This window comes from Rissa tridactyla, chromosome 2 (genome assembly GCF_028500815.1).
Source record: "Rissa tridactyla isolate bRisTri1 chromosome 2, bRisTri1.patW.cur.20221130, whole genome shotgun sequence".
In the NCBI taxonomy this organism is placed as follows: domain Eukaryota; kingdom Metazoa; phylum Chordata; class Aves; order Charadriiformes; family Laridae; genus Rissa; species Rissa tridactyla.
In genome coordinates this window covers 32,880,458-32,907,849 of record NC_071467.1, presented here as the reverse complement: position 1 = coordinate 32,907,849, position 27,392 = coordinate 32,880,458, and the positions used below count along the sequence as shown (strand labels likewise).

At 39.6% G+C, this 27,392-nt stretch overlaps 1 protein-coding gene across 2 annotated transcripts in view; it reads left to right on the top strand.

Annotated features, from left to right (window-relative positions):
* The first annotated feature begins 3,367 nt into the window (after positions 1-3,367).
* The window catches only part of ZC2HC1A (zinc finger C2HC-type containing 1A), a 35,077-nt gene continuing 11,052 nt past the window's right edge, over positions 3,368-27,392 (top strand). For both annotated transcript variants that reach the window (XM_054191412.1, XM_054191411.1), the window contains exons 1-7: positions 3,368-3,489; positions 15,827-15,900; positions 16,620-16,736; positions 16,947-17,082; positions 20,398-20,546; positions 21,547-21,649; positions 22,581-22,689. In XM_054191412.1, coding sequence (XP_054047387.1) covers positions 3,474-3,489; positions 15,827-15,900; positions 16,620-16,736; positions 16,947-17,082; positions 20,398-20,546; positions 21,547-21,649; positions 22,581-22,689 — 704 coding nt within the window. In that variant the 5' untranslated portion in view covers positions 3,368-3,473. The remainder of the gene's footprint in view (positions 3,490-15,826; positions 15,901-16,619; positions 16,737-16,946; positions 17,083-20,397; positions 20,547-21,546; positions 21,650-22,580; positions 22,690-27,392) is intronic.

Sequence of the window (27,392 nt, the reverse complement as noted above, 5' to 3'; positions counted from 1 at the left end):
GACTATGGAAATGGCAAGCATAGTTTCTGAGGATAGTTTAGAAAAGCCCTACTTTGTTTAGGCTAACAAGTCAAATACTGAAACAGAATGCATGCTAATTGCCTAAAATACATCAGAGATATAAACAATAAGGACAATATTTAAGCCAGAAATCAATGTTGGCACAAGCATACATGGTGCAAACTAGCAATTAATAAATTTAGCATAGAATTTGGGGAAAAAAAAATCCTAAATGTTACAGGAATGTCATTGCAGAACCGACTTGCGTTTGGAGTAGTAGGTCTACAGCAGAATAACACAGGCTTGAGGGGTGGGGGTCAGTATGGAGCTAAGGTAAATTTATGAAAAGGTTCATGTGGCACGGTTGCGATGAGGAGTAGTGCCCTGTTCCCCACATGAACACCACAATTAAAAGACAGCTACTTTTCAGCATTGGGAGTCTTTTAAAGTATGCTGTCCGTATACTTAGTTACAACAAATGTTCATACACCATCCACAAGAGCCAGGAGAATCTTTTATCTTTGCAGCAGAACGACCACTTGCCCATTCGTTCTATAAGCCAGCTCTTATTTCTTCCACTTCTTAGATGAGTAATGGGATGACAAAGTCAATCAGCGGCACTTTTGCAGAGCAAAACTAAGCATTAAATCTGTTTTCAGTAAAAGACTAAGCCTGAAGAAATCTAGAGTAACATTTGACTACTCTAATGCGCGTATTGACTATTTACTTGTCTCACATCCTGAAACAGCTGTTACATTTGGCCAGGCAGATTGCACCCTCAATCCCATAGACTATATTAGCGACAGAGACAAATCTCTGTAGACTATAGGGGGGAACTTGATGGGGAGCTCAGATGTGAGCAACACGTTGTAGACACTCTAAGATGGGTGAGCTGAAGTTATCTCCTGCCCTAGTTTTTAACAAAAATAAACACGAATTTCAAAGAAAAACAATGAACCAAACGAAAAAAAATGCTCCTCTAATATGAAACCCTTCACTAAATTGAGAATACAAGATAAAAATTATGTTTATGTTTATGTTTTCATTATAAAGGATTTGCCAGCTGAGAGATGAAATGATCCTAGGCCTCTGTTTTTGAGTTTGCAGTCCAAGTACAGAAATACCATGCAAGGAAGAGCACTTCTAATATGCTGCCCTAATGGCTAGTTAAACAGCAAATGCTTGCTAGCTACGGGCTCATTTAAGTTTTACATCAAAGATTTAATGGATAATTTGCAAAGTTTGGGACTCTGCAACATGGTGGCAAACTAGTTCCTTCTGGCGTGGCCTGTAATTTTATAAGCATAAGCTCTATATATCAAAGGCAAATCTGAAACGTATTTTTAGTATGGTTCTAAATTACCTAGAAAAATTGCAGCTAGAATTGCCATATATATTCAAGCTTGTGGTCTCAAAGGATGATTTTAATCATATATTAATCAGGGTTTACATGCTGGTTGTTTGGCGTGCAGCATCTGGATCTATTTGTCCCGTGCCAAGGGGACGCAGAGAAGACAATGTGATCATAATCTCTGATTTAATTTAGGTTTTACGTATTTGTTTTGCTTTCTTTGAGTTGCGTTCCAGATGTACCATGATTGGGACAGTAACTGTGATTCTATGGACAGGCAAATCTATATCAACCAACTTGTCTAGAATAAGAATTTACATATGCCTGTAAAGACAGTAGTAATTTCTGTAAGACTGTAGTTTACATAGAAAAACTGTATTAGTTGCTCATAGCATATTGCCACAAGAAAGATAAATAACAATCTTAAGAATTAATTCTAAAATAATGTCTTGAAGAAAAAAAATCTTGAAATGTTTTTGTTGCTAAAAATGTGGCGAGCTTTTGTAAGAGGAACAGAATTTCAATATGTATCAAGCATCATTCACATTCATTAGTCAACAGCAATTTAGTAGTACTATTTTCCAAAAACATCCATTCCTCAAACGTTATCCTGTAGCAGGAGATACCCTCAGATATTAATTTTATATTAGCATCTCTTTGATTTAAGAAAATAACAGGAGGGAAAAAGGGGGTGGAATCCACTGCCTGCAATTATTTTCAGGACATGAACCTGAAAACCATTTTTCATGTTTTTCCTGTGGTTGTCCACAGCTCTCCCACAAGCAAGGGGGCACCCATTCCAGCCTCACGCTGTGCTGCACCCCAGCGCCCCTCGGTTCAGCTCACTGGTGCTGAGTGTGATGGGCCCCTGGCACCACCTCAGTTGCTCCCTGTGTTCACCTGGGGACTGATGGCTCTGTTGCTTTTTCAACAGCACAGTTATTTCTTCTTACTTTACTTTGTCTTCATATACAAGTGAAGAGAGGGACCTGGGAGCCACGGTGGACAAGTTGACCATGAGCCAGCAATGTGCCCTAGTGGCCAAGGCGGCCAATGGTCTCCTGGGGCGCATTAGAAAGAGCGTGGCCAGCAGGTTGAGGGGGGTCATCCTCCCCCTCTACTCTACCTGGTGAGGCCACATCTGGAGTACTGTGTCCAGTTCTGGGCTCCCCGGTTCAAGAAAGACAGGGAACTACTGGAGAGAGTCCAGGGGAAGGGCTATAAAGATGATCAAGGGATTGGAGCACCTCTCTTATGAGGAAAGGCTGAGATACCTGCGTCTGTTTAGCCTGGGGAAGACTGAGAGGGGATCCCATCAATGCTTATCAATATCTAAAGGGCAGGTGTCAAGAAGATGGGCCACTCTTCTCAGTGGTGCCCAGCAACAGGACAAGCGGCAACGGGCACAAGCTGGAACACAGGAAATTCCATCTGAACACGAGGAAAAACTTCTTTACTTTGAGTGTGGCAGAGCACTGGAACAGGCTGCCCAGAGAGGTGGTGGAGTCTCCGTCTCTGGAGATATTCGAAACCCACCTGGACATGTTCCTGTGCAACCTGCTCTAGGTGACCCTGCTCTGGCAGGGGGGTTGGACTAGATGACCTCCGAAGGTCCCTTCCAACCCTGACCAAGAAAAAGATCCTGATCATAGCTTAACCTCAACGTATGGACTAGATGACATGCCAGATGGTACCAGAGTTGGGCTAAGCCTGGTTCTTCCAGGAAGATGCTCAGACTCGGTCCCCTGCTCCCTTGGGAAACCGACCAGAGGGCGGGTGGCACAAACCGGGCCTGTCGGGGCGGAGGCGGGCTGGGAGCTCCCGGCGGGGACAGCCGTGCTCCGGGCCGGTGAGAGTGGGGCGGGCCGGGGCGCTGGGGCCCAGCCGGCCAGGAGGAAGGGTCGGAGCGGAGCCGGGCGGTGGCAGCAGCAGGCGGTCCCCGCCGGGGAGGCCGCTCCGCCCGTCCGCCCGCCCCGGGGCTGTGGCCGTGAGGATCCGCCCGGGCTCGCTCGCCCGCCCGCCCGCGCCGCCCGGCCAATGGGAGCGGCGGTTGTTAGCGGGCCGGGAGGTGGCGGCGTTGCTACAGCAGCGGCGGGGCCGGAGCCGGTGGTCGGGGTGCGCCATGGAGGGGCTGGAAGGTGAGGGGCAGCGGCGGGGGGGAGGGGGATGGGGACCCTCCCCTTCGCCGGGGGCAGCCGGCAGGCGCCTGGGGCGAGCCAGGCCGGGCCGGGCCGTGTCGTGTCGTGTCGCGCTTTTGTGCTGCGGCGGGGTGTGCTTGGGCGGCGGCGGGAGCTGCGGCCCGGGCGCCGCCTTCCCCGTTCTCGGAGCCCCCTGAGGCGGCGCGGCGGCCTCGTTTGGCTCCGCGGCCGGGAGTGTTGAGGGGCTGAGGTGGGGGAGCGCCGCTGAGGGGGAGCAGGGTCGGTGAACAGGGGCAGCGGGGCCCCTGCGCAGAGCCCGGCGGGCTGTGGAAGGCAGGGGCGGCGGGCAGGGACGGCCGGGCTGGGCTTTGTCTCGGGCGCTGCCGAGCCGCGGCGTTGCGGCCGTTCCTCGCCGGTCCCATCCTGCCACGGAACTCGGAGCGGGGTGAGCCTGCTCCGTGATCCGCCGCAAGCAGCGGGTGCCCTGCGGGGTAGGGGCGGGGGGAGGCGGTGTACGGTATCGAGCCGCGCGGGCGTCTTTGCCAGGCATCCTTTTTTTGCAAGCAGATAGCTAAGGGGGGGTGTTAGGATACGCCGATAATGCCGGGGAAGTGTTCAGTGCAGTGAAGAGCAGGTATGTATTTGCTGACAGAGTATTTGCAACTTTGTCCTGTGCCAGTTGGGTTGATAAAGATATCATCGCCCTCCAGAGTATCCATAGATAACAGCTTGGAATTGATGAAGTTAAGAGCTTGCTATCTGAGCATTTCGGTAGGCCTGTCCTTACTATGTTTTGCAAGCTGTTTTAACCTTATTACTTCAAAAAATACAGACCTATTCTGAGTAACTATCACAACACAGACATTAAGTCTTCCATGCTCTGCTTCACTAGAGGTAACTAAACACTTAAATAGGGGTGACCACAAAATAGCCTTTGTTCTTTATCCCTTCTAGCAAAATTGGAGAAGTGAAGTAATTCCTACTGAATACCTGTCTTCCATCTTTAGTAGATTTTACCATCATCAGACTCTATTCTTATGCCTAGTGACTTCATCAAGACTATAAATTTGGACAACATGATTCAGCATTAAAATCTCAAGAGGTTCTGTTTTATTTGATTTACTCTTTATGCTTAGCGACTATTAATGCCTTTTAAATTTGAAAGGTGGTGTCCAGTGACTTATCCAATAATGCTTTATTAGGCGCTCCAACTCTCATGGCAATCCTGGGACAATCATATGTTGCCTGTCCAGAAGGGGAAAGCTTGCTTTAATTTTGAGTCAGCTATGTGTTTGACTGCAGTTGGGACTGCATATCATCTGCAGCCCATCCATCAATTGATTTGGCTGTGACCTAACTTAGCAAGGCCAGCTATGCCAGCTGTGCTGCATAAGCTGTAGCACCTTCATTACAAAGGGTGGGAAGAAAGCAGATCTACAGATAAAAGCAGAAGCCTGAAAAAACATGTCATTCTTGCAGCAGAATTTGTCCAACTTCTGACTTTGCTGGGAATGGTTTACATTTTGTTCATGTTTCAGTAGGTACTGGGAGTGGTGGGAGTAAGAACTGCTAGATTTCATGTTTACTCTGTGAACCTTTTCTTGAAAGTACTTTGAAAAGCTACAGCTTATCAAAGTGTTTTTCCATGATGTGAGATATTCCTTCACGAGATTAAGAACAGCAAAGGCAATAAGCTATTTCTAAAACTTAGATGCCCTTTCATTGTGAACACTCATATCCCCACACTGTTACCCAGCATCCTTGAATGCTGAAGTTCTTGAAACTGAAGGATATAGTATTTTACATTTTTGTGGGTCACTTTGTGCTATGCTTTTCTTTCTTTAAACAAACTGTCTCAAAATAAAATAATTTCCGTTTTTGCTTCAAAACATTTGAAGCAAGTGCTTTTGCTTTTATTTACAGTTTTCCAGTTCAAGCATTTTCTCTAGATGCACAGTAAGTTAGGCTCGGATGAAGTTTCTGTAGAAAGGTGTCCCTAAGACAGGAAAAACGTAGGCAAAACCAGTAAAAAAAAAAATATTTAATTGGTTATTAATGCTTTTTTCCAGTCATTGATCTACTGGCAACTCAGAAGAATGTTTCTAGTTGCCATTTTAGATTAAGGTTGTCTTTAGAAGCACAGTTGCACAATCATGTCCATCCGACGTCAACGTATGGGCTACTTTTGAAATCTGGCTCGGCCTGCTCCCTCTCTCTGTTGGAGCTTAGCAAAATCAATTCCCAGAGCTGATTTGTACAGCAGCTCCTGGCAGTTGTGTGCGTGAGGGACATGGTTATGCTGGAGGTCAGGACTTTGTCTTTTGGCAGCAGTCTATGGTGTGCTTTTATGACTGTGGAAGACCCCCTCATGCTCATGATGCTCGGCCTGGACTTTCTGCCCGCAGAAGCTGGTGCTTTGCTTTTCTGAAGCTCAGAAGTATAGATGAAAGATCTGTTCTATATCTGTTATTTAAGCATGCTATTAATAAGAAAGAACTCTACCCAGTTTATAATGATTCCTTCCATAACGCAGAGAGCTGAATGTGTATTAGTTGGCATTGGTGACATTTAAAAATCTAAATATTATTTCCAATGTTGCAGTTGCATTTTCTCACTGTGTGCAAGATTAAATGTTCAGTGAAATGGCAAAGTAGGTTTCTGTATGACTTAAATGTTTCTTCTAAAATTTACTTTTGTTGCTTTAAGTCTGTAGCTTTATTATTTTATTTGTATATCAGTATTGTTATAGTACTAGATTGATACTGAAAGTCAAATTTATAACTTTCACGTTTTGTAAAAGGAATCAGTGCACGCTTGTCATTACAAGTGACAAATTTTATGTTAAATCTGAAGTTGGTAGCTCAGCGCTGTTACTTTGTAGCCCGTGTGCTGTTTGGCTGTTTCTCAATTCTCATTTAACTTACTGGTGAAAATACTGAGCACAATGTAGTGATCTCTAAGGTGACTTTAAAAGTCCTTTCCTGAGTGCTGAATTCACCATGTGCTGAATCTCAGGACCATTTTTGATGGGTTAATGTGTGCTTGTTGCTTTCACTGCTGGATGGCAAGAAAGCAAGCTGTCACATTGGCGTATTTGTTGCTCTCTGTTTTGCTTGAAGGAGATGGAGGAGGGGATCCAAGCACTGAATTCCTGACTTCATTTAAGCTGGAGCAGTCCAATGGTGGCGTTTGATCGGCTTCTCTCCAGCCTGCTGTTTTTTCTGGGAGGATGCCGGCAACAGCTGCTTGAGCCGACTAAATGCCACTTCCCACACTTGTTCACAGCCCATCCCAGCGGGTCAGGACTGCTGCTGCCTAAGGAATAATGGGCAGAGGGGCAGCTGTGCCCGAGGGCAAAAGTCCAGCTCTCTGTGGTGGGTAATGGCAGCGCTTACCCAGCCCCAGCATTCTCCTTCAGCCTGCGCTCTAGCAGCCGGGGAAGGCTGGCTGCGGTTGGGAGGGGATGGGTGGCTGCTTGCTCAGGAAATAGCCTGCAGTCTCAAACCCAGAGCTTTCCCTTGCAGATGCCAAGTAGGGACTACTGTGATTAAGCATTTAGACTCTCAGCAGTCTGGGTGTGTCTGCGAGGTCTCATAAGAATAAAGCTCACTGTATAGCATCTTCTGCTGAGAGCTGTGCTGTAACAGCATTTGTCCCTAGAACCTTCACTGGCACTGAAAACGTCAGAGACATGCTGCTCCCCCAAACTAGAATGCCTGCACTGTTTGGGGTGGTTTATATTAGTAACATGACTGTTGAAGGCAAGTGCTTATGCTTGCTTTGACAGAATTTCTGAATAAGCTAATGCCAAGTCTTTTTTTTTTTTTTTTCCCCCTAGTAATGTAGAGAATTATTTCTGTTTTGAAAACAAAAAATAGTATTAATGTGAGTCGTCTTTTCCCTTTAGTGTTCATCTTTGTCTTGCCTCACTGGCTGCATGCAGCAGCTTCCTTACTTTGGCAGCCATTTTCTTAAGCTCCATTTGAGAGAGGCTCCTGCCTTCTTAGGATACTTCAGCTTTTTTAAATTGTTTTTTTTTCAGGTATCTTATCAGTCCAACAAAAGGCAGAATTAATTTTACAGTACTATTCTTAAATCAGCACGTTGGAAACTATTAAAGATTTAAATGCAAAACTAATATTAATGCATATTGTTTTTAAGAAGTTGTTTGTCTCCGGTAGGCATTAAAACACAATGATAAGTATGACTTTGCATCGAACTGCTAGGTTTCACTAGGCATATTTGCACCTATGTTAAGTGATCTAATTTTGACATTTAATACGCTATAATTGTGGTCAATGTATTTACTTTTTTCTAAGGCACTTATGTGTTTATTTTTTGGTTAATATTTATGTTTTGGGGAAGAAATTGGAAATAAATATTATACTTAAAGAAATATTCTGAAAGCTAAGTTTAGGCCCATAGGACAGGGGAAGTGCACTACCAGAGTGTTTCACCTTTAAAGAAAAGGAGGTAATGTGTGCAAACAGGAATTTGAGTGTTTCAGATTAGTTTCTTCAGCATTTTAAAACTAATAGATTTTATACCCTTTTCTGTAGTTTTTGTACAATTCTTACATTTTTAACTTAAATTGCAGAAACTAGATTGATCTAGTAATTGAATTAGTTGGTTGAATATAGTGGGAAGATGCATGGTTTTTACCTGCACACATGCACATGATGTGGTTATTATCAAAAGCAGTTGTTGCATTTCAGTAAAATCTAGTTCCAGTAGTATGTTAAACAGTTGACTGGAGGTGGTGAGGGGTAGGCTTACTTCTTAAAGAAATTCCAGGGAGTGAGCGAGCTAGGAATCAATATATTATAAATGAAGTTTATTATCAAAAATGTTTTTAACATATTATTGTTAGCCAAGTAATATTCTGATAAGCAGATTTAGATTGGGATTGCTCTGTCCAATGACATTTGGGTAGTAGAGTAGGTAAGTCCAGAATTGCTTTGGGGCTCACCAGTGCAACGCAGTCTTGGTTTAAGACTAGTGTGAGAAGACTAGTCTTTGCTTGACTGATGGCTCACAGTCATTGTGGTGCTTGTAACCTAATACAGGAGAATAGTGAATTTATGATGACAAAGCAGAAATGTATAACATGTATGTAGATTTTGCAGGTCACATGGTTTTTAGTGGCTTTAGTTGATCTTAAAGCTCATTAATGGCAGATGAGATAGTGTATCTGGAAGTCAGACCGATCAAATAGTGCTGCTTATTTGCCTTTGGTTTTGTTGTGTTTCCATATGCATTGCAGGGGACACTCTCATAGATTTTTCTGGATAATCATCATGACTGAATGCCTCTCTAAGTGCCTGTACATTAACACACACAATATGGGAACAAATGGGAGAAATCAGAGGCTTGCGTGCAGTTTCAGGGCTAAGATCTTGTTGGGATCATGCATAGGTGGTAGGACAGCTCACAGGACTGCGGTGTTGCGGTGGGTGAATGCAGGCTCTTCAGGAAGAACCAGCTGGACAGCAAGGGGGGAAGTTGCCCTTTATGTGGGAGAGCAGCGGGAATGCATGGAGCTTTGCTGTGGAACCATCTGGGAGCTTATGGATCATGGTTAGCAGGCAGACCAATGTGGGAAATGTTGTTGTGAGTGCCTGCTACAAGCCACCTGATCAGGAAGAAGGTGAAGCCTCCTTCAGATAATTGGAAGGAGCCTCATATTCACAGGCCCTGGACCTCGTGAGAGACTTTAACCAGCTGCTGGAAGGACAAATCAGCAGGGCACAAGCAATCCAGGAGAATTCTGGTATGCATTGATAACAAATTCCTGGCCCAGGTGATCGAGGAGCTGGCAGGGGGAGGCACTCCTGCTGGACTTCATACCTACAAACAGTGGGATATGAAGGTCAGGGGCAGCCTTACCTGCAGTGACCATGGGATGACTGAATCTGGGATACTGAGAGGAGGGAGCTGGGCAAATAGCACGATCTCAACCCTGGACTTCTCCTGAAGTTGAGGCTTCAGGCTGGACTTTGACTTGGTTTGGGGTCTGTTTGGAGGAATCCCATGAGATATGGCCTGGGGGAAGAGTCCAGGAGAGCTGTTTCTTTTTAAGGATGTTTAGTGTAACACTGGCATGTTTTCACATTAAAAGTTGTGCTTCATATGAGGAAGAGAGAAAAGAAGAACAGACAGTTATAGAAAAGGGGAGTACACCATCAAGTGTGCTGTGTGTGTGCTGCTGTTACAACCATTCTTGACTGCGTGCAGTTGATTTCTCAGTCAGAAAAAAACCCCACTTCACAGAATCCTCCTCCAGGTTGTCACTTTGAGGCAACGGGACTCTCCTTGATATGTTATTTTCATACTTCAAGGAAGTAATACCAAACTCACCATCGTCAGAGTCATGTTCAATGCAATAACAGTAATTTTGACAAATATAATGCACTTGCATTGTCAGGCTGAAGAGCTGATATAAAAACATGCAGAGGTGCTATGAAAGTCTTAGTCAAGCATTTCAGCTTGAAGGAATGGAAGGTATACCGCTTTTTGTTATCTTTTGGAAGCAGAAGTGACAGGTTTATACGAGATTAGACTGCATTGTCAATACAGAAGTAGGAAAGAATTCATGAGGCTTTCCTCTAAAATTAGGGGTAGTTAGATAAAAGTAGATTGGTTTGCTATTTGTTATACAGCTGCGAATAACCTAATTGCATAAAAATTCCAAAGTACGTGAAAGGTTGAATGCTAAGAGACAGAACTTACTATGATTTCCTCTTCCTTTCTTTAACTCTTCCTGCGAACTGCTGAATAGCATAGGCAAGAAGGGATTTGCTTGGTGGGGTGAATCATGCACGTCGTCAGTGATCAAGCAGACTTTACTGAAGTATGGCAAGTACTGCCTGTTAAGCAGCATGGTGTATTTGTCTGACTTGCATTTGCATTTCAGGATTCCTTTTGGCAAAGTAATGAAAACTTGCAAAGCTTACACCATTATTGGTATACTTTTTTTGCGCTTCTATACATTCATCTTTTCATTATTTTATTTAATGCTCTAAATTGTATTTGGCTGTCCAAAGAAGTGTTCCCTACCAATGTTGTTGCATTTAGGTGATTCTTGTTTATAGTATATTAGGTGATTCTTGTTTATAGTATATGTCATTCGTCTTTTCAGACTATTGTTTGTTAGTGTGTTGATTAAAAAAATATAGCCCGGTCAGTACTGATTAGTGGACATATGTTGGGAGACTGACAGTCCCCAAAGAACTAGATGCTGTGGCTTGATATAGATTCCAATTCATCTGGGGAATGCACTGCATTTTTTTTCATACCTGAAGTATATGGAAAATAAATATGGAAAAAAAATATGCTTTTGGAGATGAGAGGGGAGTTATGCTAAAAGCAATAAATACAACTTTGCAGGAGAATTTGGCAAGCACTCTTCATGTAATAATTTTCAACAGTTGTAATTACTTGCTGTTTTCAAATAGGTACCTAGTCTCAAGGCTGGAAATCATACCAGAGTGTTTCTGCAAGTTTGAGTTCAGTGAGGCTTGATAATTCTGATTATCACAGTTGTCTGGCCCAAGTCATTTAGCACTGTCACTGCTGCAGATGAATAAAAGGGTTTGAAGGGCAGTCAGACAGATTTTACATCATGACAACATACTGTTACTGAGACTAAGTGCAGTCTTGTTTCTTTGAAGCATTCTGCACTTGTATATCTAAGTGGAGACACATACTTGGGTATACAAAGCTCTCCAAAAGAGAAAACTGTAATAAAACTTCAATTAATAGCTGTTCAGCAATACTGAAGACTTCTGCCTCTAAGAGTGGAGTCTATTTACACAACTGCTTAATTTGTAAACAGGACAGGAAGAGCTAGCATTATGTCTGTGACTGTGTCAGAGGAAACCTGTGTGTATTGATGGATCCACACGTTGTACTAAGAAAGATAAATCTGAGAACTGGCGGCTTGCACTTTCTGCTGTCAATTCCTTGCTGTATTTGAACCTGAGAGGAGAGAAAGAAAAAAGTTGTTCCCTCGAAATCTAGGTTTCTAGGAAGTCTAAACTCATATATGAGAGTATGGAAAACACTGTGCTACATCTGAGACACTGACCGTACAGCTATGCTGTCAGACTTTGAGGTCCACTCAAACTTTACAGCTAAACTCCCACTTCAAGATCAGAAAGTATGGGTAACTAGACTGTGACCATATTCAAAAGGAATGTGTGCAATAACTTCCATGCAGGTAGAAAAAAAAATAATTTGGAAGGTGGTTGTACTGAGCGAGAGGAACTCTGACAGGGATAGTTTAGAAACAGAATTGATGAGATTATTGTAGTGCTGCTAATAAAACTTCCAATCTGGTTGTTTAATTCAGATACCCATTGTCTTACTAGGTTGAACTCCGTGTTTTTATTTGAGACCTGGTCTCAGGCAGACAGTAGGAGAACAGGGTGTAAAGCTGTATGTCATAGTTCTGGCGTCACTTCAGCTGAAATACTCCTTTTGCTTTGGTATTCACAATACCATTTTGAACATATTTCTCTTTTCCCTAAGTGTGTTTAGATTAGATAAACAGTAATAATTATGTCTGTCCTTTTCCAAGTTAACTATATTCATTCATGTTTAATCCAAGGATGTAAACTGCTGGTGATTAGTGTTATTAAAGATAGTAAAAGGAAAAAGAAGTGTAGCTGCTGGGTCTTGGGTTTTCTGTGGTTGTATAACCAAAATGGTGGTAAACCCTGCATTGTTGCTAGACTTAAAGAAGACTGAAGAAATTGCCATGGCGCTTACGACCAATTTCTATTCTCAGACTCATTCGCCAAGCAAATCCTTCTATTTCTTGATTTGCGTGTTTCCCCACTCCCCCCCCTTTTTTTTTTTCCAACCTCTTTCCCCTGGCCCCCGGTGCATCCCAATTTAGCAACCATTTCTGTTAACTTTTGTTCAGGAAAAAAGTTCAGTCAGTCCATGACTGCAATTAGATCATAGAATCATAGAGTGGTTTAGGTTGGAAGGGACCTTAAAGATCATGTAGTTCCAACCCCCCTGCCGTGGGCAGGGACACCTCCCACTAGACCAGGCTGCTCAAAGCCCCATCCAGCCTGGCCTTGAACACTTCCAGGGATGGGGCATCCACAGCTTCTCTGGGCAACCTGTTCCAGTGCCTCACCACCCTCATAGTGAAAAACTTCTTCCTGATATCTAATCTAAATCTACCCTCTTCCGGTTTGAAGCCATTACCCCTTGTCCTATACTACATGTCCCTCTCCAGCTTTCCTGTAGGCCCCCTTTAGGTACTGGAAGGCTGCTATGAGGTCTCCCTGGAGCTTTCTCTTCTCCAGGCTGAACAATCTCAACTCTCTCAGCCTGTCTTCATAGGAGAGGTGCTCCATCACTCTGATCATCTTTGTGGCCCTCTTCTGGACTTTCCCCAACAGGTCCATATCCTTCTTGTGCTGAGAACTCCAAAACTGGATCCAGTACTCCAGGTGGGGTAGACATCATGCATGAATGCCTTAAAAAACAACAACAAAAAACCCCCCCTCTTTTTCAACTTTCACAATTTTGTTCTCATGTTTTATTTTTAAATTATCAGATGTCATGTTGATGGCATTGTTAACCCTTCTGTAAGGGAAGGCTCATGGGCTCCTAGGGAGAAATGCTAAGGTTTTGTAATTTTGTTTTGATGGGTTTTTTTGTTGTATTTTTGTTTGTTTGTTTTTATTAACTTTAAAGGTGAGGAATGATTAAGAAATTGAAGGAATAAGTATGCAAATCTAAAGGACTGTAGCTTCCCATTTTCAACAAAACTTAAGGAACTCTCATGTTTTAAAATAACTTCCTTTTGTGTTTTGGGTCAGTGGTTTGTTTTCTAGGGGAGGAGGTGTTGGCAGTAGAAATGGCTCTTGGCAAATGTGACTGAGTACCTGCCAGCAGCAAAGGAGGGTAGGAATGCTGTAAGGAAATCCAGCTCTGTAACTGTAGCTGCAGTGAGTGCTAATTGGCATTTGTTAGGCATTGGTATGTCATATGTAAATACTGCTCGATCAGGTGAACATCTATCAAGTCTACTTCTTTTAATGGTGAATTTAAACACAAGCTCGAATTCCAGAGTTCAGCGAACAAAATAAAAAGGTGGAAAATGTAGCTTTTCTTCTTTTACTAAGGCAGATATTTGAAAGAATTCTTATCTCAGTCAAACCCTTAATCTTATACTATACACCAGATTTCAAGATCACTAATTTTGATTTATTTCATCTAATTTCTTAAAGACACAAACAGTGTCACTTTGTATTTCCATGAAATGGCCCTCTCGCTTGTTTCTGCAAAGCTGAAGGTTTTATTGGAATAATGTGATAAAAGGAAGTTTAATTCTTTAGCAGAAGTGGGTTTGCAGTGATGTCTGTTAGCATTATTAAGAGTGCTGAGAACACTGAAGAATGAAGTAATGGAAAAAACAAACAATCTGTGCAGACCTCGCATATTTGAGTGGGACAATTGGGAAAAACCTTACAACCATTGCTGCTTACCCTTGAGGAAAATGGTAAAGGCGGGCTCCAGCCATCTAAGCTATGTATGACCAGTGTGCACGTTATTACTTGTGTTTAATGTTATGCTCCGGCTTGTGGATTTAAGAAAACAGGCCTCTGGAAAAATTTTCAGACCTGATTGTTTAAAATAGAAATTGAAAAAATACAGTTAACAGTAAACCAAAAGTTCTTAATAAATGTTGATAACATACAAGTATAATTCACGTGCAAGAATAGAAGAAAAACAAGATTTATTTGCATGTTTTCCATCTTTCCTATTTCGCCCTACCTGTGTACATCTAAACACGTGTATTTAGATGACAGAGAAGGAAGCTTGATTATGACTTCAGTTGTAAAACTCATTTACTCTCAGTACAGTCCTGCTATGTGTGACGAGGGCGTATTCATGTCTGTATGGAAACAGTATATAAATTAAAGGTATGAACATAAATGTTTTAAACTGCAGAACACTTTTCATATGATTTGTGATTCTTAAATTGAATATAGTATGTATAGAATGTAGTTTATTCATACAATTAATGCATTATACATAGGTACATACTGATGATGCATTTTATAGAAGTAATTGAAAAAGGCAAAAATAGACCTAATAGTTACATATTGGTACTAGAAATTTTGCTCAGTTTTAATCTTTACATTTGGAAAAAGTGGTTTTCAGTGGGAACCAGGGCTGCCCGAATCTACATTTGTTTGCTGTGAAACATTTTGTTAAGTTACCTGTGCTCTTTAGGACTTGTCCTACAGTTAATTGACAGGTATCTATGTTTAGATAGAAAATTGTTTTCCACTGGGGAACTGGGAACAAAAGCTGATCAAATCATTGAATGTTGCTATGTTCATAACTTTGTTAATTTAAGCCACTAGTTTGCCTAAAATACAAGTCAATTCAAAGTGGTTTTGTTTTAACTTTGTGTAAATAGAGGGAGCTGTATTGTCTGCAGTGGTCAGACTGAGAACAGAGAAAGCAACTAGTAAGTCTCAAACTTAATCCAAACTTACTGCCTCGTTATTGATGTATATGTGGTATAAAAATATCCCTGTATCCCACTGGTACAGTACTAAATATAATAGGTGCCTGTTATTGGGAATCCCTAAGGAGTTTTGCATCTCTGCCATGACTCCATTGCATAATGTATTCTTTATGAATATATTTGCTTGCATAGGCTTGGGTACTTTGATTTGTTGGTCTTTTATCTGGTTCTGTGAATCTGTTGTGTGTCAGGTATACCATTTCCATTTTTGTTACTAATGCTTGTATAGCAACATCAAGTATGCTTTTGTAAACTGTCAGTGATCTGAATAAAAAATATAGTAAAAATAGCATTAAAGATTTTTTTTTTTTTACTACAAGAGAAAGTGGAATAGTTTAACTTAGTAGAGAAAAATAAGTGATGGGATATGACTTATATTTCATACTATAATAGGTGATTCTCTTCCAAAGACACAGAAATATCCACTAAATATCATTATTCTTGGTGTGTGTGTTTGGGCTGTCATTGTGACTTACAGTGATTCTGTCATTTATATGTTGACATACAGCCATCCTTTTAAAGGTGCAGAGTTTTGCATTGTAAATAATGAGAATTGATGGTGACATGTTACTGGGCCTGACTGCTCCCAAAAGTATGTAAGGACTTGAGTATCATCTTTTCCTTTCTGATCTGCATAGTGTCTGCCCAATTCAAAGAATGTATACTTGTACAGTAACAACTGTTATTATTGCTAAGTGTATGAGGTTAGCAATCTAGGAAGAAACTTTTATCGCAAATTTAAACAAACTTTCTTATAGAAATATTTTTTTTTTTAAGGTGAGGTTACAGTGCAAACTGGAGACCTGTTGCCATGTAGGATTTGTGGAAGGACTTTCTTTCCAGCAGCACTGGTAAGTGGTATGAGCACTGTTAGCTTTTAGCTCTGATAAGTTGATATGAGAGTTAAGCGATGGTCACTATAGCTAAATAAAGTACATCTAGATGCTTGGTTTTGGTGGGTTTTTGTCCTAAATAATTAATGTTTCCAGTTGTCTCAGTTTTGAAGCTCCTTAGAAGGAAGAGCTTAATTTTATTTCAGCATCCCCTCACTTTCTGAAAATATATACTTCTAAAAGCGTCTTCTCTAGGGTCACAGAATCATTTTTTGTCTCTGCAAACGTAAGCCCTAGTATTAGGTAGTCTCAGCTAGTAAATGTTTTGCTAGCCATCTTCAAAATACTGTGTTCTCCAGTCTTAATAGAAGTTGGTCTGTCCTTAAATATGAATATGGATTTCAGACACCTCTGATTTGTCTCGCCACTCAATGCAAATGCTGCCTACCTTCCATCAATTTTTTATTTGCAAGGAGCAAATACAGATGCCTCCTATTTTTCTTCTTCATCTCCCAAATTTTTGTGACCATGTATATGCATTTGTGAATTCCTGTAGTTCCATTTTAAAAGTAATGGCTGGCATAAATGTTTGAGTGAAAGCAGTCTGATCTTATTCATCAAGAGTCGTACCTTGTTTGCTGATTGGCATCTTGAGAAAGAGGGAAATAACATGTTAATAACTTAAGTTTTCAAAACATAAGTTCTGTATTCTCCTTTTGTCTTTCTTCTGCTTGTAGAAAAAGCATGGACCCATTTGCCAAAAAACTTCTGCCAAGAAAAGGAAGACATTCGATTCTAGCCGACAAAGAGCAGAAGGAACTGACATTCCCACAGTAAAACCTCTTAAGCCACGGGTATGTTATTATTTACTCTGCATATGAACATTTTAGGCAAACTAGGTATGCATTATAATAAGGCTTATTTCTGCTGGCAATTTGTGATAATTAGATCAACTAGGATCTGGAAGAAATCTAACTATAATGTTCTGTACTAAAATAAGGCATGTACTTAGCTAGAAGTAAAAGCGTCAAACATATAAAGCTTTTTCTCATTTGGCTTCTTAGCCAGAACCACCCAAAAAGCCGTCCAACTGGAGACGAAAGCACGAGGAGTTTATAGCAACTATACGAGCAGCCAAAGGACTTAATCTTAAAGATGGTGGAAAACTCCCTCCACCACCTCCGCCATCATATGACCCTGGTATGTAAAACAAACCTTCTTTAGAGAATTTTTTTTTTTAGCTTAATTTGTAAAAATTTCAATTGGAGAGGAATTTGTTGAAATAGAATATTCACAAGTTCTTGAAGACAACTATCTGATTATCCCTATGCAAATGCTGGTTTGTGACTGTGGGTCTGGCTGGCTAGCATCCTCTGTAGCTTTCAAAGCCCGTGACTCTGTTTTTAATGCATTGAAAGGTAGTTGTGGCCAAGTTGCAGCTTGCTACTGTCATATAAACAATAGGCTGGACAAACTGCTTCAACACCTTGTTTCTGTCCAATTAGCTGCTGATGCTGGACACTCACAACCTATTTACATTGTAGGAATGCACATCAACTATGTTCTTCACATGTAGTCTCTCCCATTTGTTGCTGAATTCTCTTTTAGTTTCATGTATGCAGTGTATGCTGTAGTGTGCATGTGATCCTTCCTCATCTGGTACTTGTGTTTTGGGTATGTGAGATGTGTGGGGTTTGTATTAACAGGGGAGTGATGGTACTTGGGTGCCTTCAGAACTGAGGCTGGGCAAAGTGTTGAAGCAGTTTGATGCGAGTGAGCAGAAAATATGCTTTTCGGTAACTTCTGTGATGTGATAACAGGTTGGAGAATATATTTTTCCTCTTGTCCTAAAAGCTAAACCATTTGATCCACCTCAATGGCTACTTCCAGAAAGATTGGGAAAAACAGAAAAAAATGATCTGTTTGCTTCTGCCTGTCTGTGGTCGAGTGAGGATGTGAGCGTTCCCTACCTTGTTTCTGTGCAGGAAACATGTTAGTCCTGAAAGAATTGAATTCTTGTAAGAAGTGAAGTCGTTTTATTCAGCATTCAGTACACACTGTCTTGAAATGCCACGTGCATTTTAAAGTAAAGTAAACTCCGTAGCTAACACTGTGGATAAGAAACATAAACTCGATTATGGAAAGGATCGTTAATAATCTAGTTGTATAGATTCTGAATTATGAGCAGAAGAGCCCAGAACTAAATCTAGCTTGGAAAAGCTACTAAAATGGTGCTCCTGTGGTTCCAGAGACCACAAATGAATTTCAAGCGAAGGAGGTAGCTATTCAGCCCACTTGAAAGCAGATAGGAGATAAAAGGAAAAGAAAGCTATTACACCTCTGTTTCTCTTCCATCTGTTTTTTACTTTTTCCATGCTGAATCGTACTGTCTGTAGTCTCCTGGCTTCATCCTTCTGCACTGTGTATGACTTAGGAGGAGGGAACCAGGAATGAAAAGAAGATGCACAAATTGATCAGTGGATTCTCTTCCCACAAATAGAGCAGAACAAAAATAAAGCAGGGGCAACTACTGTTGCTCCTTGTCCACTTTACATGTAGGAGAGGGCGAGAATTATTCGTGGTATCATGGAGTATATCCATCTTATGCTACTCGGCTCTGTCTTTGGCATGTCTGTTTCTAACTAGCTGCTATTCTTTTTCCTTTAAAGGAAAAGAGTTCTGTATTAATATTTCCTATTTAATTGCGTGCTTTGAGTTTGCAAACAAGCAGTATAGCTCATTCTTCAAACTTCTCTTCCACTTTTTCCTTAGAAGTGCGGAATAGCCTCATGCTATTAAGAAGGACCTTAAGTCAGCCCATTTGCATTGAACTTGACTGCATATGTGTACTGCCCACTTTTGTTCATTAGTTTGTATTTTATAAAGTTTACATTGAATCCTAACAGTTCTCTGGACAGTATGAGCAGTAATTCCAGATAGCCAGGTGGCTGACTGGTGCTAAGCATTTTACAGAAGGATGAAGATACAATCCCTCATTCTTAAAAGAGTGTCCATTAATCCTCTACAGTCTGATCCTTTTACTCTAGTGGGCTTTGAAAGTCAGCTGGGAACTGAGCTGTGCCCCAGCTATAAATGTCTTGTATTATTATCTAGAGGCTTCCGTAGCTGCTTTATTAATCTGTTTAACTTTTTATCTTTTTTTTTTTTTTAACTTTGTTTGGGCGTATCTTGGTTTGACCGTATAGGTGTTGTAGGTGTTTTTTCTTCTGAATTTATATCTGTTAAGGTATAGTTTATGTTTGAGTATTCTGACAGCAGTGCAGTTTATGTAAAATAAATAAATAAAAATTCATTGTTGTTATCACATGAGATTCCCATGCTGTCACTTCTCTGAAGGATTCCTGTGTTCTTCCTGTGTTCTTCACACTTCTTGGGTCACAGTTCATGGTTTGGTGACCACTACATCATTTGACTTACTCAAAATTGTTTGTTAGTTTAAAGGGGTAACTGTTTAACCCAGATCTGCTGCATTTGGAGTAGTAACATGTAATCCAAATCTTATTGTGGATTGTATAATATCTAACAGTCATCTTGGAGGCAGTGACCGTTGAAGCTCTCCTCATTTTCTTCAATGCATTTCTAAAATCACCTAGGAACGTACTGATTTAACCTGCTTTGCCGGTGTCCAGCTCTTCTGAAGTTGATGCTTACATGGTTTTGAACACTGTAATTTGGGGAATACAACATCCATATCTCTAGGCATTAAAATGTCTATCTGAAACTGCAGTCCAAACACTTTACTTCCCCAGTGTATTTTACGGAGTATATTTCCAGCATACAGATAAGGGATCTTTTAGTATTTTACACACCTACATAGTCTTTCTGGGTTTTTCCCAATGTTAGTAATAATATTTCCTGCAAGTGGTACTGTTTGTAATGTGACTGAATTCATCTTGAAAAATAATACAGCCACCACTTACCCTGTTGTGCATGTCTCTATAGATATCTCCTAATTTTGGCTGGATTTCCTCTGATATTTTTTGTGACATTTCCAATATTACTTTTTTTTTTTTTTAAATGATCAATTGTGGTTACTATTTCCCAGTCTTTTCAAAATTGCAAGAGGAGGATTTTTGTTGTCTTTTGCTATTTGTATGGGGAAAGGTTTTAATGCCATTTCATATCTTGAACAAACTGAACTGTGTTTGTAATTTTTGTTTAGCTTCTTCTCTTCTCCACTTCCTTCTAGCTAATATCCCTGCCGTGTCCATGTACCTCTTTGGCCACCTTCTGCAATGAATATTACTTCTCAAAGTGTTTTTGATTTCACTTAGGTTATTTCTGATCTTCAGCCACTCTTCTCATTCTTATCCATCAAACAAGAAACATCTTTTGTGTTACATGTGGACAATATTCTTTTCCCCAGCAATCTGTATTTCATTTTCAGATTCAAGAGGTCTTAATTTTCTCTATGGGTGGGGCTGGTCTTTGAAAGACTTTAAAACACTTTATTTTTAAAACACATTATTAATGTTAGTTTTTTATGTTTTTAAGATTACATTCAGTGTCCATATTGTCAGAGAAGATTTAATGAAAATGCAGCTGACAGACACATCAATTTCTGTAAGGAGCAAGCAGCACGTATTACTAATAAGGGGAAATTGGCAGCTGATACCAAAGGGAAACTTCCTACTCGAACACAGGTGAACTACATTTTTCTTAACTTGTAACTTGCATTCGACATCAAGTCAAGCTTGTTAAATAGTATGTTGCTCTTAAATGGATTTAACTATTTTATTCTGTAATTTTATTATTTGTGCTAGACTGAAGTTAGACACTAAGCATGGGAGAAGTTTTTCCTTTCTTACAAGAGTTGCAGAGGTCTATAAATCAGATGGCAGCAGTAGCAAAGCCAAAACCAACCATAAATGTAATTCAGAGATTTGTGAAAATTACAAGTAAGGGTAGCAGCACTGTTTGTAAAGAAAGTTGAATTTCTGTTGTGCAAGTCTTCTGAATCCAATTCAAGACTGTTGCTTAAGTGGACAAATAGAGGTAGATGACCACAGGACAACTGACATCAATATTTTGGCTAATTAGAGGCTTAGAGGAGTACAGGCATGTTAAGGTAAGAGCTGCAGTAGTTAACTTATGATGGAAACAAATGAACGATTAAAGTGTATGTGTGTTTTCATTTGGTGGTAACGCTCTTTTTTTCTGGAAGCTGTGAAGAATTAAACAGACAAAAGCAGATACTTAGTGATTCTTGCACTGTATTCCAGATCAGTGCTGGGACTGGTCCGGAGCGCACAGGTGAAAGTAAGATTTGAATGAGAAAAATGATGCTGTCCTTGAGTATTCTTTTTTACAAATTAAGTGGTAATGAGGTGATAATGTTAATCTTATGAGACGGCTATTGAAAAAGATGAGAAAAGCTGTAGAAAAGCGTAAAATACACAAAGACATACAGTTAAACAAAAAACCAAATCCACTGAGTGAAATTAGGTAATCTTTCTTACTAGTATCATCTGTATGTAAAAGAAAGCAGACTAGAGGAAACATTTGCATGATCACTTACCAGAAACAGTTTACCTACTAGGTAATCATATTCTGTTTTCTAACAGTACCTGAGTTAACTACCTATTGTGTTATATAGATAGTTTGATTTAATTGCTTAAATTTCTAGGTTGTATTTTGTTACAGTACAAACCTGCTCCAGTTAAGAAGATGCCTTCTGTAGGATCAACACCACCATCATCATCATCACGCTTACCACAGCCAAGTGGTGTTAGCAAAACTGTTGTAGGTATGAAATGAATGTTATGAATTTTCCATTTCTGCTCTAAATATTAGTTCTCAAACTATGCAGTAAAAGTAGTATAATTTTAATAGCTGAAAGAATTTCTACAGCATTGACCAGTGTTTTAAACTGACAAAGTAAAAAGATTCATAGGAGGAGTTCAGTGTTACATGAGTGGATAAGGTGGTGTCTGATTTTTCATAATACAACTTTTTTTAGTCAATGTTTTTGTGACCTGATTTTTTTTTTTTTTACTTACCTATATGATGGCTGTGTACTTTATTGTTGAAATTGATATAGTGGTTTGTAAAAACTCATTTAAAGTAAAGTTGGAAAGGGAATTGATTAGCATCTATCCAGCATCTTGAGCACGTAGGATTCTCTGCTGGTTTATATATCGGGTCAAATTAGTTTTGTTTTTTTTCTGAATTGAATCTGCAAAATCATTCTGTCTAGTAATGCATAATTGTATTTAATACTGATTTCTCACCAGAGATTTTTCTGTTACTTAATTCTTTAACTAATTTGTATGCTGAATATGATCATAAATTGATGAAAATACATAGTCAAGCTATGTATATTATAATTATGCAAACACTGGTGTTAATCTGATTTCAGATGTCATCAGATATCATACATGTTCTATTTCTACATACTTTGACGTTCTAGGCTTCTTTCCTTTTTCTTTCTGAAGAAAGTAATTGAGATACAACATTTTTTATTAGAATACAACAGTATGTCTCAATTGCATATTTTCTGTAAATGTCTGGAAACATACTTGCTTTTTCCTATTATCTTGACACTTGTTCGTATCTTGATATTTCTAAAACTCTTGTTTTGAATTTTACAATTAAAAATGCATAATGAATTGTATCATTCCAGCAGTAAAATCTTACATTTTCTTATATTTATATATATGCTCGCTTTCAAATGCAAGGTGCCTCTTCCAGTAAAGCACTCTCTTCGTCTGGATCCAGTGGGAGCAAAATTCAGACATTATCACCAGCTCATAAAAATTCATTGGGAATGGTGAACCCACAAGCAGGGTAAGCTTCCATTTAATGTTGTCATTTATGCTTTATTTTGTATTTATGTTGTGCTTGTTCTAGAAGTGTCTGTGGTGTGTTTCACTTGCATTTTTCTTTTCCTGTGAGCCTAAGTGCAGTGTTTTGAATTTATCCTTTATTCATAAACACAATTAATGTTTAAGGAACATTGGAGTAAGCAAAGATACATTTTCTACTGTTAAAATAACAGCAAAGGGGGTCAAGAGATAAAAATATAAAAAGTAGATTAAAAAGTTATAGGATATGCAGAAGTGGTTGGAGTTATAATTTTTTTTCTTTGTAATAGTGAAGAGACTTTTCATTCAAATTCATTCAAAAATGAGAAAACATTAGGCATAATTTCCTGCAATTTGTAGGAATAAAAGAAAGAGGCCTCTGTCACAGACCACAAGCCTATTGTGACAGGATCTTCCCTCTTCGCACACAAGGGTGGATGCTTTCCCTCTTCCCTTTCCTGTCTTAAAATATGCAAGAGACAACAAATGAATGAGCACAAATAAAGCAATGGAAACCAGTGCTCTACAACAGCAACAAAAGTGGTAAATGTAGATTACTAGAGTTCAGTGAAAGTGCTGGTGTGATCAACACTGTTACTGATATTTTGCCGGGGGGTAGTCAGTGCACACTATCTCAAAGAAATGTGTGGAAGGGATTGAAGAAAAGTAGTGCAATTATACAGAAGTTTAAGGATCATTGAGTGAAAACATAGAACAAAGTTATTGCAGTTACAACACTGGTGATCGAAGAAGACTTATTCCTATAAAGATGCCTATCAGATTGATGAAGGCTGTATAAGATGGAGAAAAACAATGGCTTGAGCTTGTGAGGAAGAAAAAGGACATTCTGAAAGAACTCATGGGGATGGAGAGCTTTATTAGTTACACAAAACTAATGATTTTTAGTTTATCACTCTTAAGTATTACAAGTTACATCCAAATAGAAATTGCAGCTCTGTGACACCTCCCTCTTAACGTCATGTAGCATGAGGATGCAGTTTTGTCCCTTCTTGCTCTACCCACTCACACTAAATCTTTCAGACACAGACTGGAGGCAGAGTCTGTGAGGCTGCCAGAAATTTTATTCCCTGCACCATCATCCCCCGACCCCCCTCCAGTGTCCTAGTAGTCTTTGGTGTATGGGTGAGCTTCACTTCTGTTTGTAGGCATCTATGACTATGTCAGAAAATCCCAGGCTCTGTTATTCACTGACACTTTTTTATATCACATTTCTTCATTTTCAGAAGTTGAGTTAACACCTGCTGATGAGTGGCAAACAAGTAGGTCTGCAAACCACAGTAAAAAAGTCAGCTGAGATAATTTGAAGGCATGTTTCTGACCACAGTGGTGAATCCCAGCTGTCTGAAAAAGGCTTTTTCCTGTTGATAGAGTTTCAAATTGTAGTCTGTATTGGTTTGTGGGGGAGCACAGGTTTTGGTCTTTACATCTGAACATGAAGTTCTATTTAATTTTACCAGTCAGCTGCTCACTGAACTTACTACTTTGTATTCTGTAGTCTTCCATTTTGCCTTCTGAAGCTTGGAGGAAGAACTGTAATGTGACCAAAGCAAAGAGCAGTTAATATAGTGAGAGGTGTTTGCACAGGTTCTCTCTGTTCACACATGCTCCTTAACTGCAAATAGATGACTTCTGGTTGGCATAGCTCTCAGATAATGATCTCTGCGTGAGAGGCAGTGAATGTTAGCTTGGCTTATAACCTCACTTAATTGCCTGCACAACTTTTAACAGTATGGATGTGATGAGTGTGTTTCTTCCTGCAGTCCTTCCCGCTTCTCTGTTCTGAAAACCTTCTGTTCTCTTCTTGCCTTTGTCTGCCGGTCCTTATGATTTGTTGCTGGTCATACTAATCAGTCTTCTCACAGATGCCTGTTAAATGTGTTCTAAGTGTTATACCTGAGACCTAGCAATTCTTTCTTTTTCTTTTGGCTACTTTGTGTTCACTTCAGAGAACAAGTTTGACAGGAGTTGTGTTGAAGAAAGAGGTGTAGGAGCAGTTACAACATGGAAGAGTTAGGTACCTCAAATTGCTCGCTAGTGACAATTTTAGCCTTAGTATTGGGGTGTGAGGGGGAAGTATGTAGGGTTCTGTTGAAATACCTACAAAATTACATCAGAGCAGGGACCGAGACACTAATGGTCAACATCCTAAGTCAGAGAGTGAAAATAGTTAATACTGTAGTGACAAAGATTTTAAACATTAAAATATCTTATAATTTAGGCTGTGGTTAATTGCAGCTGGAATTATTTTATAAAATAAAAGGGCTTTTAAAATTTTATAAAAATAACCTTCATTAGGATGAAACAAGATGTATTTCTTTTGCTACTTTTATGATTTGAACAGTAAAATGACAAGGCATAGCATGAGATTTGGGATTCCGTTGTACATAAGTCAGGCAGAGCTTATGCTGTAAGATGTTGTGCTCTTCTTTCTGAGTTATTAGTGAACTGATTTACCAAGCACATTGTTGCACATGTATTGTTTTAAGGGCAGTCTTTCAAATGGAATTTTAAGAGATTACGTGATTATTTTTTTTCCTTGTCAAATACTTAAGAGCCTACACACTTTTTTTTTGACTAGGTTAAATTCCAGTTTTTGCTGTAAGAAACAAGCTCCTGCAGTTTTCCGTAACACAAACTGTAATTTTGTGGGTTTTATTATATCTTAATTAAGTGAAACCTTCCAATTCTGCCTAGATTGTTGTAATTCCAGATTTGGCAAAGAGGTAGTGAGGCTCAGTAGTAGAATTACAATTATATTGTACAATATCAAGGATGAATTATATGGGTATTGGAGGGGGGGAAATTTAATCAGACACCACTACTTTCTGTAGAATCGTGGTACCTGTTCTCTGTAATGAGTATGCAAAAGGGCAGAAACAACTATATGCTGGCTAATGTAACAACCAGAAGTGATTAACATATACAGGCGTGCAGTTTCCCTCTTGCTCTTTAGGTGGCACTCTTGAACTGCTGCCTGAAACTATTGTACAAGGCACATGAAGCTGATTCGTGCATTTATGTTAAAAGGGGAAGGCTAAAACGAACTGGGTCTCTAAGGTGTTTAGTTCTGTAAAGGAAAGATTCTTGAACTTCATTTCATATAAAGTTCAACTTCAATATTGCACTATAAATTTTTATTTTGTATAGGCAGAAATGCAACCAAATTTTATGAACTCCCTACTATTTTTTTTTTATTAATTTTAATTCTCCTCTTCTGCTCCTCAAGTAAAGGACTACTGAGAGAGCACACCACAGCATCAACATAAGATAGGTTAGTGTCAGGGAGGCTTACTTTGTACACGTAGACCAGGATGTGTCAGCTGAGTTCTGCTATGAGAATTTTCTTTTTCTGCCTGGACAGAGTAAGAGGACAGCCAGTTATAAGTATTAATGGAAGCGTAGCATAAGGACATCATTTCTGAGTCCTACAGAAGCAAGTATGAGTGCAAGAATAGCCTGTGACTCTGTATTGTCGTCAGTAGGAAAACCTTCATTCACTTGAGTGAAAATAGGATTTCATCTTTTTGATGTTAAAGAACTGGGAAAAGGAAAATTCTACAGAAATTGTAGTTAGGCTTATATTTTGATAGAGAATCATGTTAAGATTTTAAGTTTGATACATATTTTTGTAAGAGTACAGAGTTTAGCACTATCTTGTATTTCTTGAAGGGTAGGGCAGTTCTAGTAAGCTGTCAAAAGTAATTAGATCTTCAGGAGAAAAAAATGGGCAGGTGATTCTTTTTATCCTAAGGCTAAGCAAACATATTAACTCCACCCTCACATGCAAACTGTTTTGCCTGGCAGAACTTGACACCAATGCTTGTGGCCAGCCAGAGATCTTTTGCATGTACAGATTGTCTACGCATGTTTCATTTATGAACAATAGTTATTTATTTTTCTTACTGGGACTTGGAAAATAATGTGATGTTTTTCAGTATGGCAAATGAACCCTTAGAGATTACTCTGTCACTTTTATTTTATTTTGGGGTTAAAACATATTATTTAATGTTAAGCTGATCAAAGTTAGGCCTCCTGGGAACCATGCCTGTTAGTGACATATCCGGTGCTGTCTTACAGCCAAAATACGATGTGAATGGCAAACTAACCAGTATCAGTAAACTTTAAATTCCACTTATATATTTGCCATAGAGCATGTTTATGTAGCCTTTAAAAGCATTATATTTTTTAAATAGCTCGTTCATTAAGACTAACTTATACAGCTTTGTTCAATGAAATCAAGGTCTTGGTGGTCTTTGCATTTCAGAACATTCTTACGATTGTGGTTGGTTTGTTTTTTTTTTTCATTAGTACAGGAAAAGTCTCTCAGCTTTGGGTTTTTTAGTTTTATTTAGAGTGGAAGAATACTGTAGATCTTTATTTGGGCAGTATTGTGTCTGCTTCTAAGTTATTGTCTTCAGTATTCTACAGAGTTCTGGAGTTCACAGATAATGTTCATAAATTGTTAAAGGTTCAGTCAGAAGAGAGCTAAGAAAATCATGATAGGTTGCAATATGTGTCTTGCAGTGTCAAAGACCTCAGTCTTGCTTCTCAGTCCTTGGGAAATATATAAAGAGCATGTATGTGGTCAAACAGGAATTGATTAAGCATTTCCCGAGTTAATTAGTTTGAACTAGAACATCTGTTTGGGAGGAGGAGTGGGAAGAG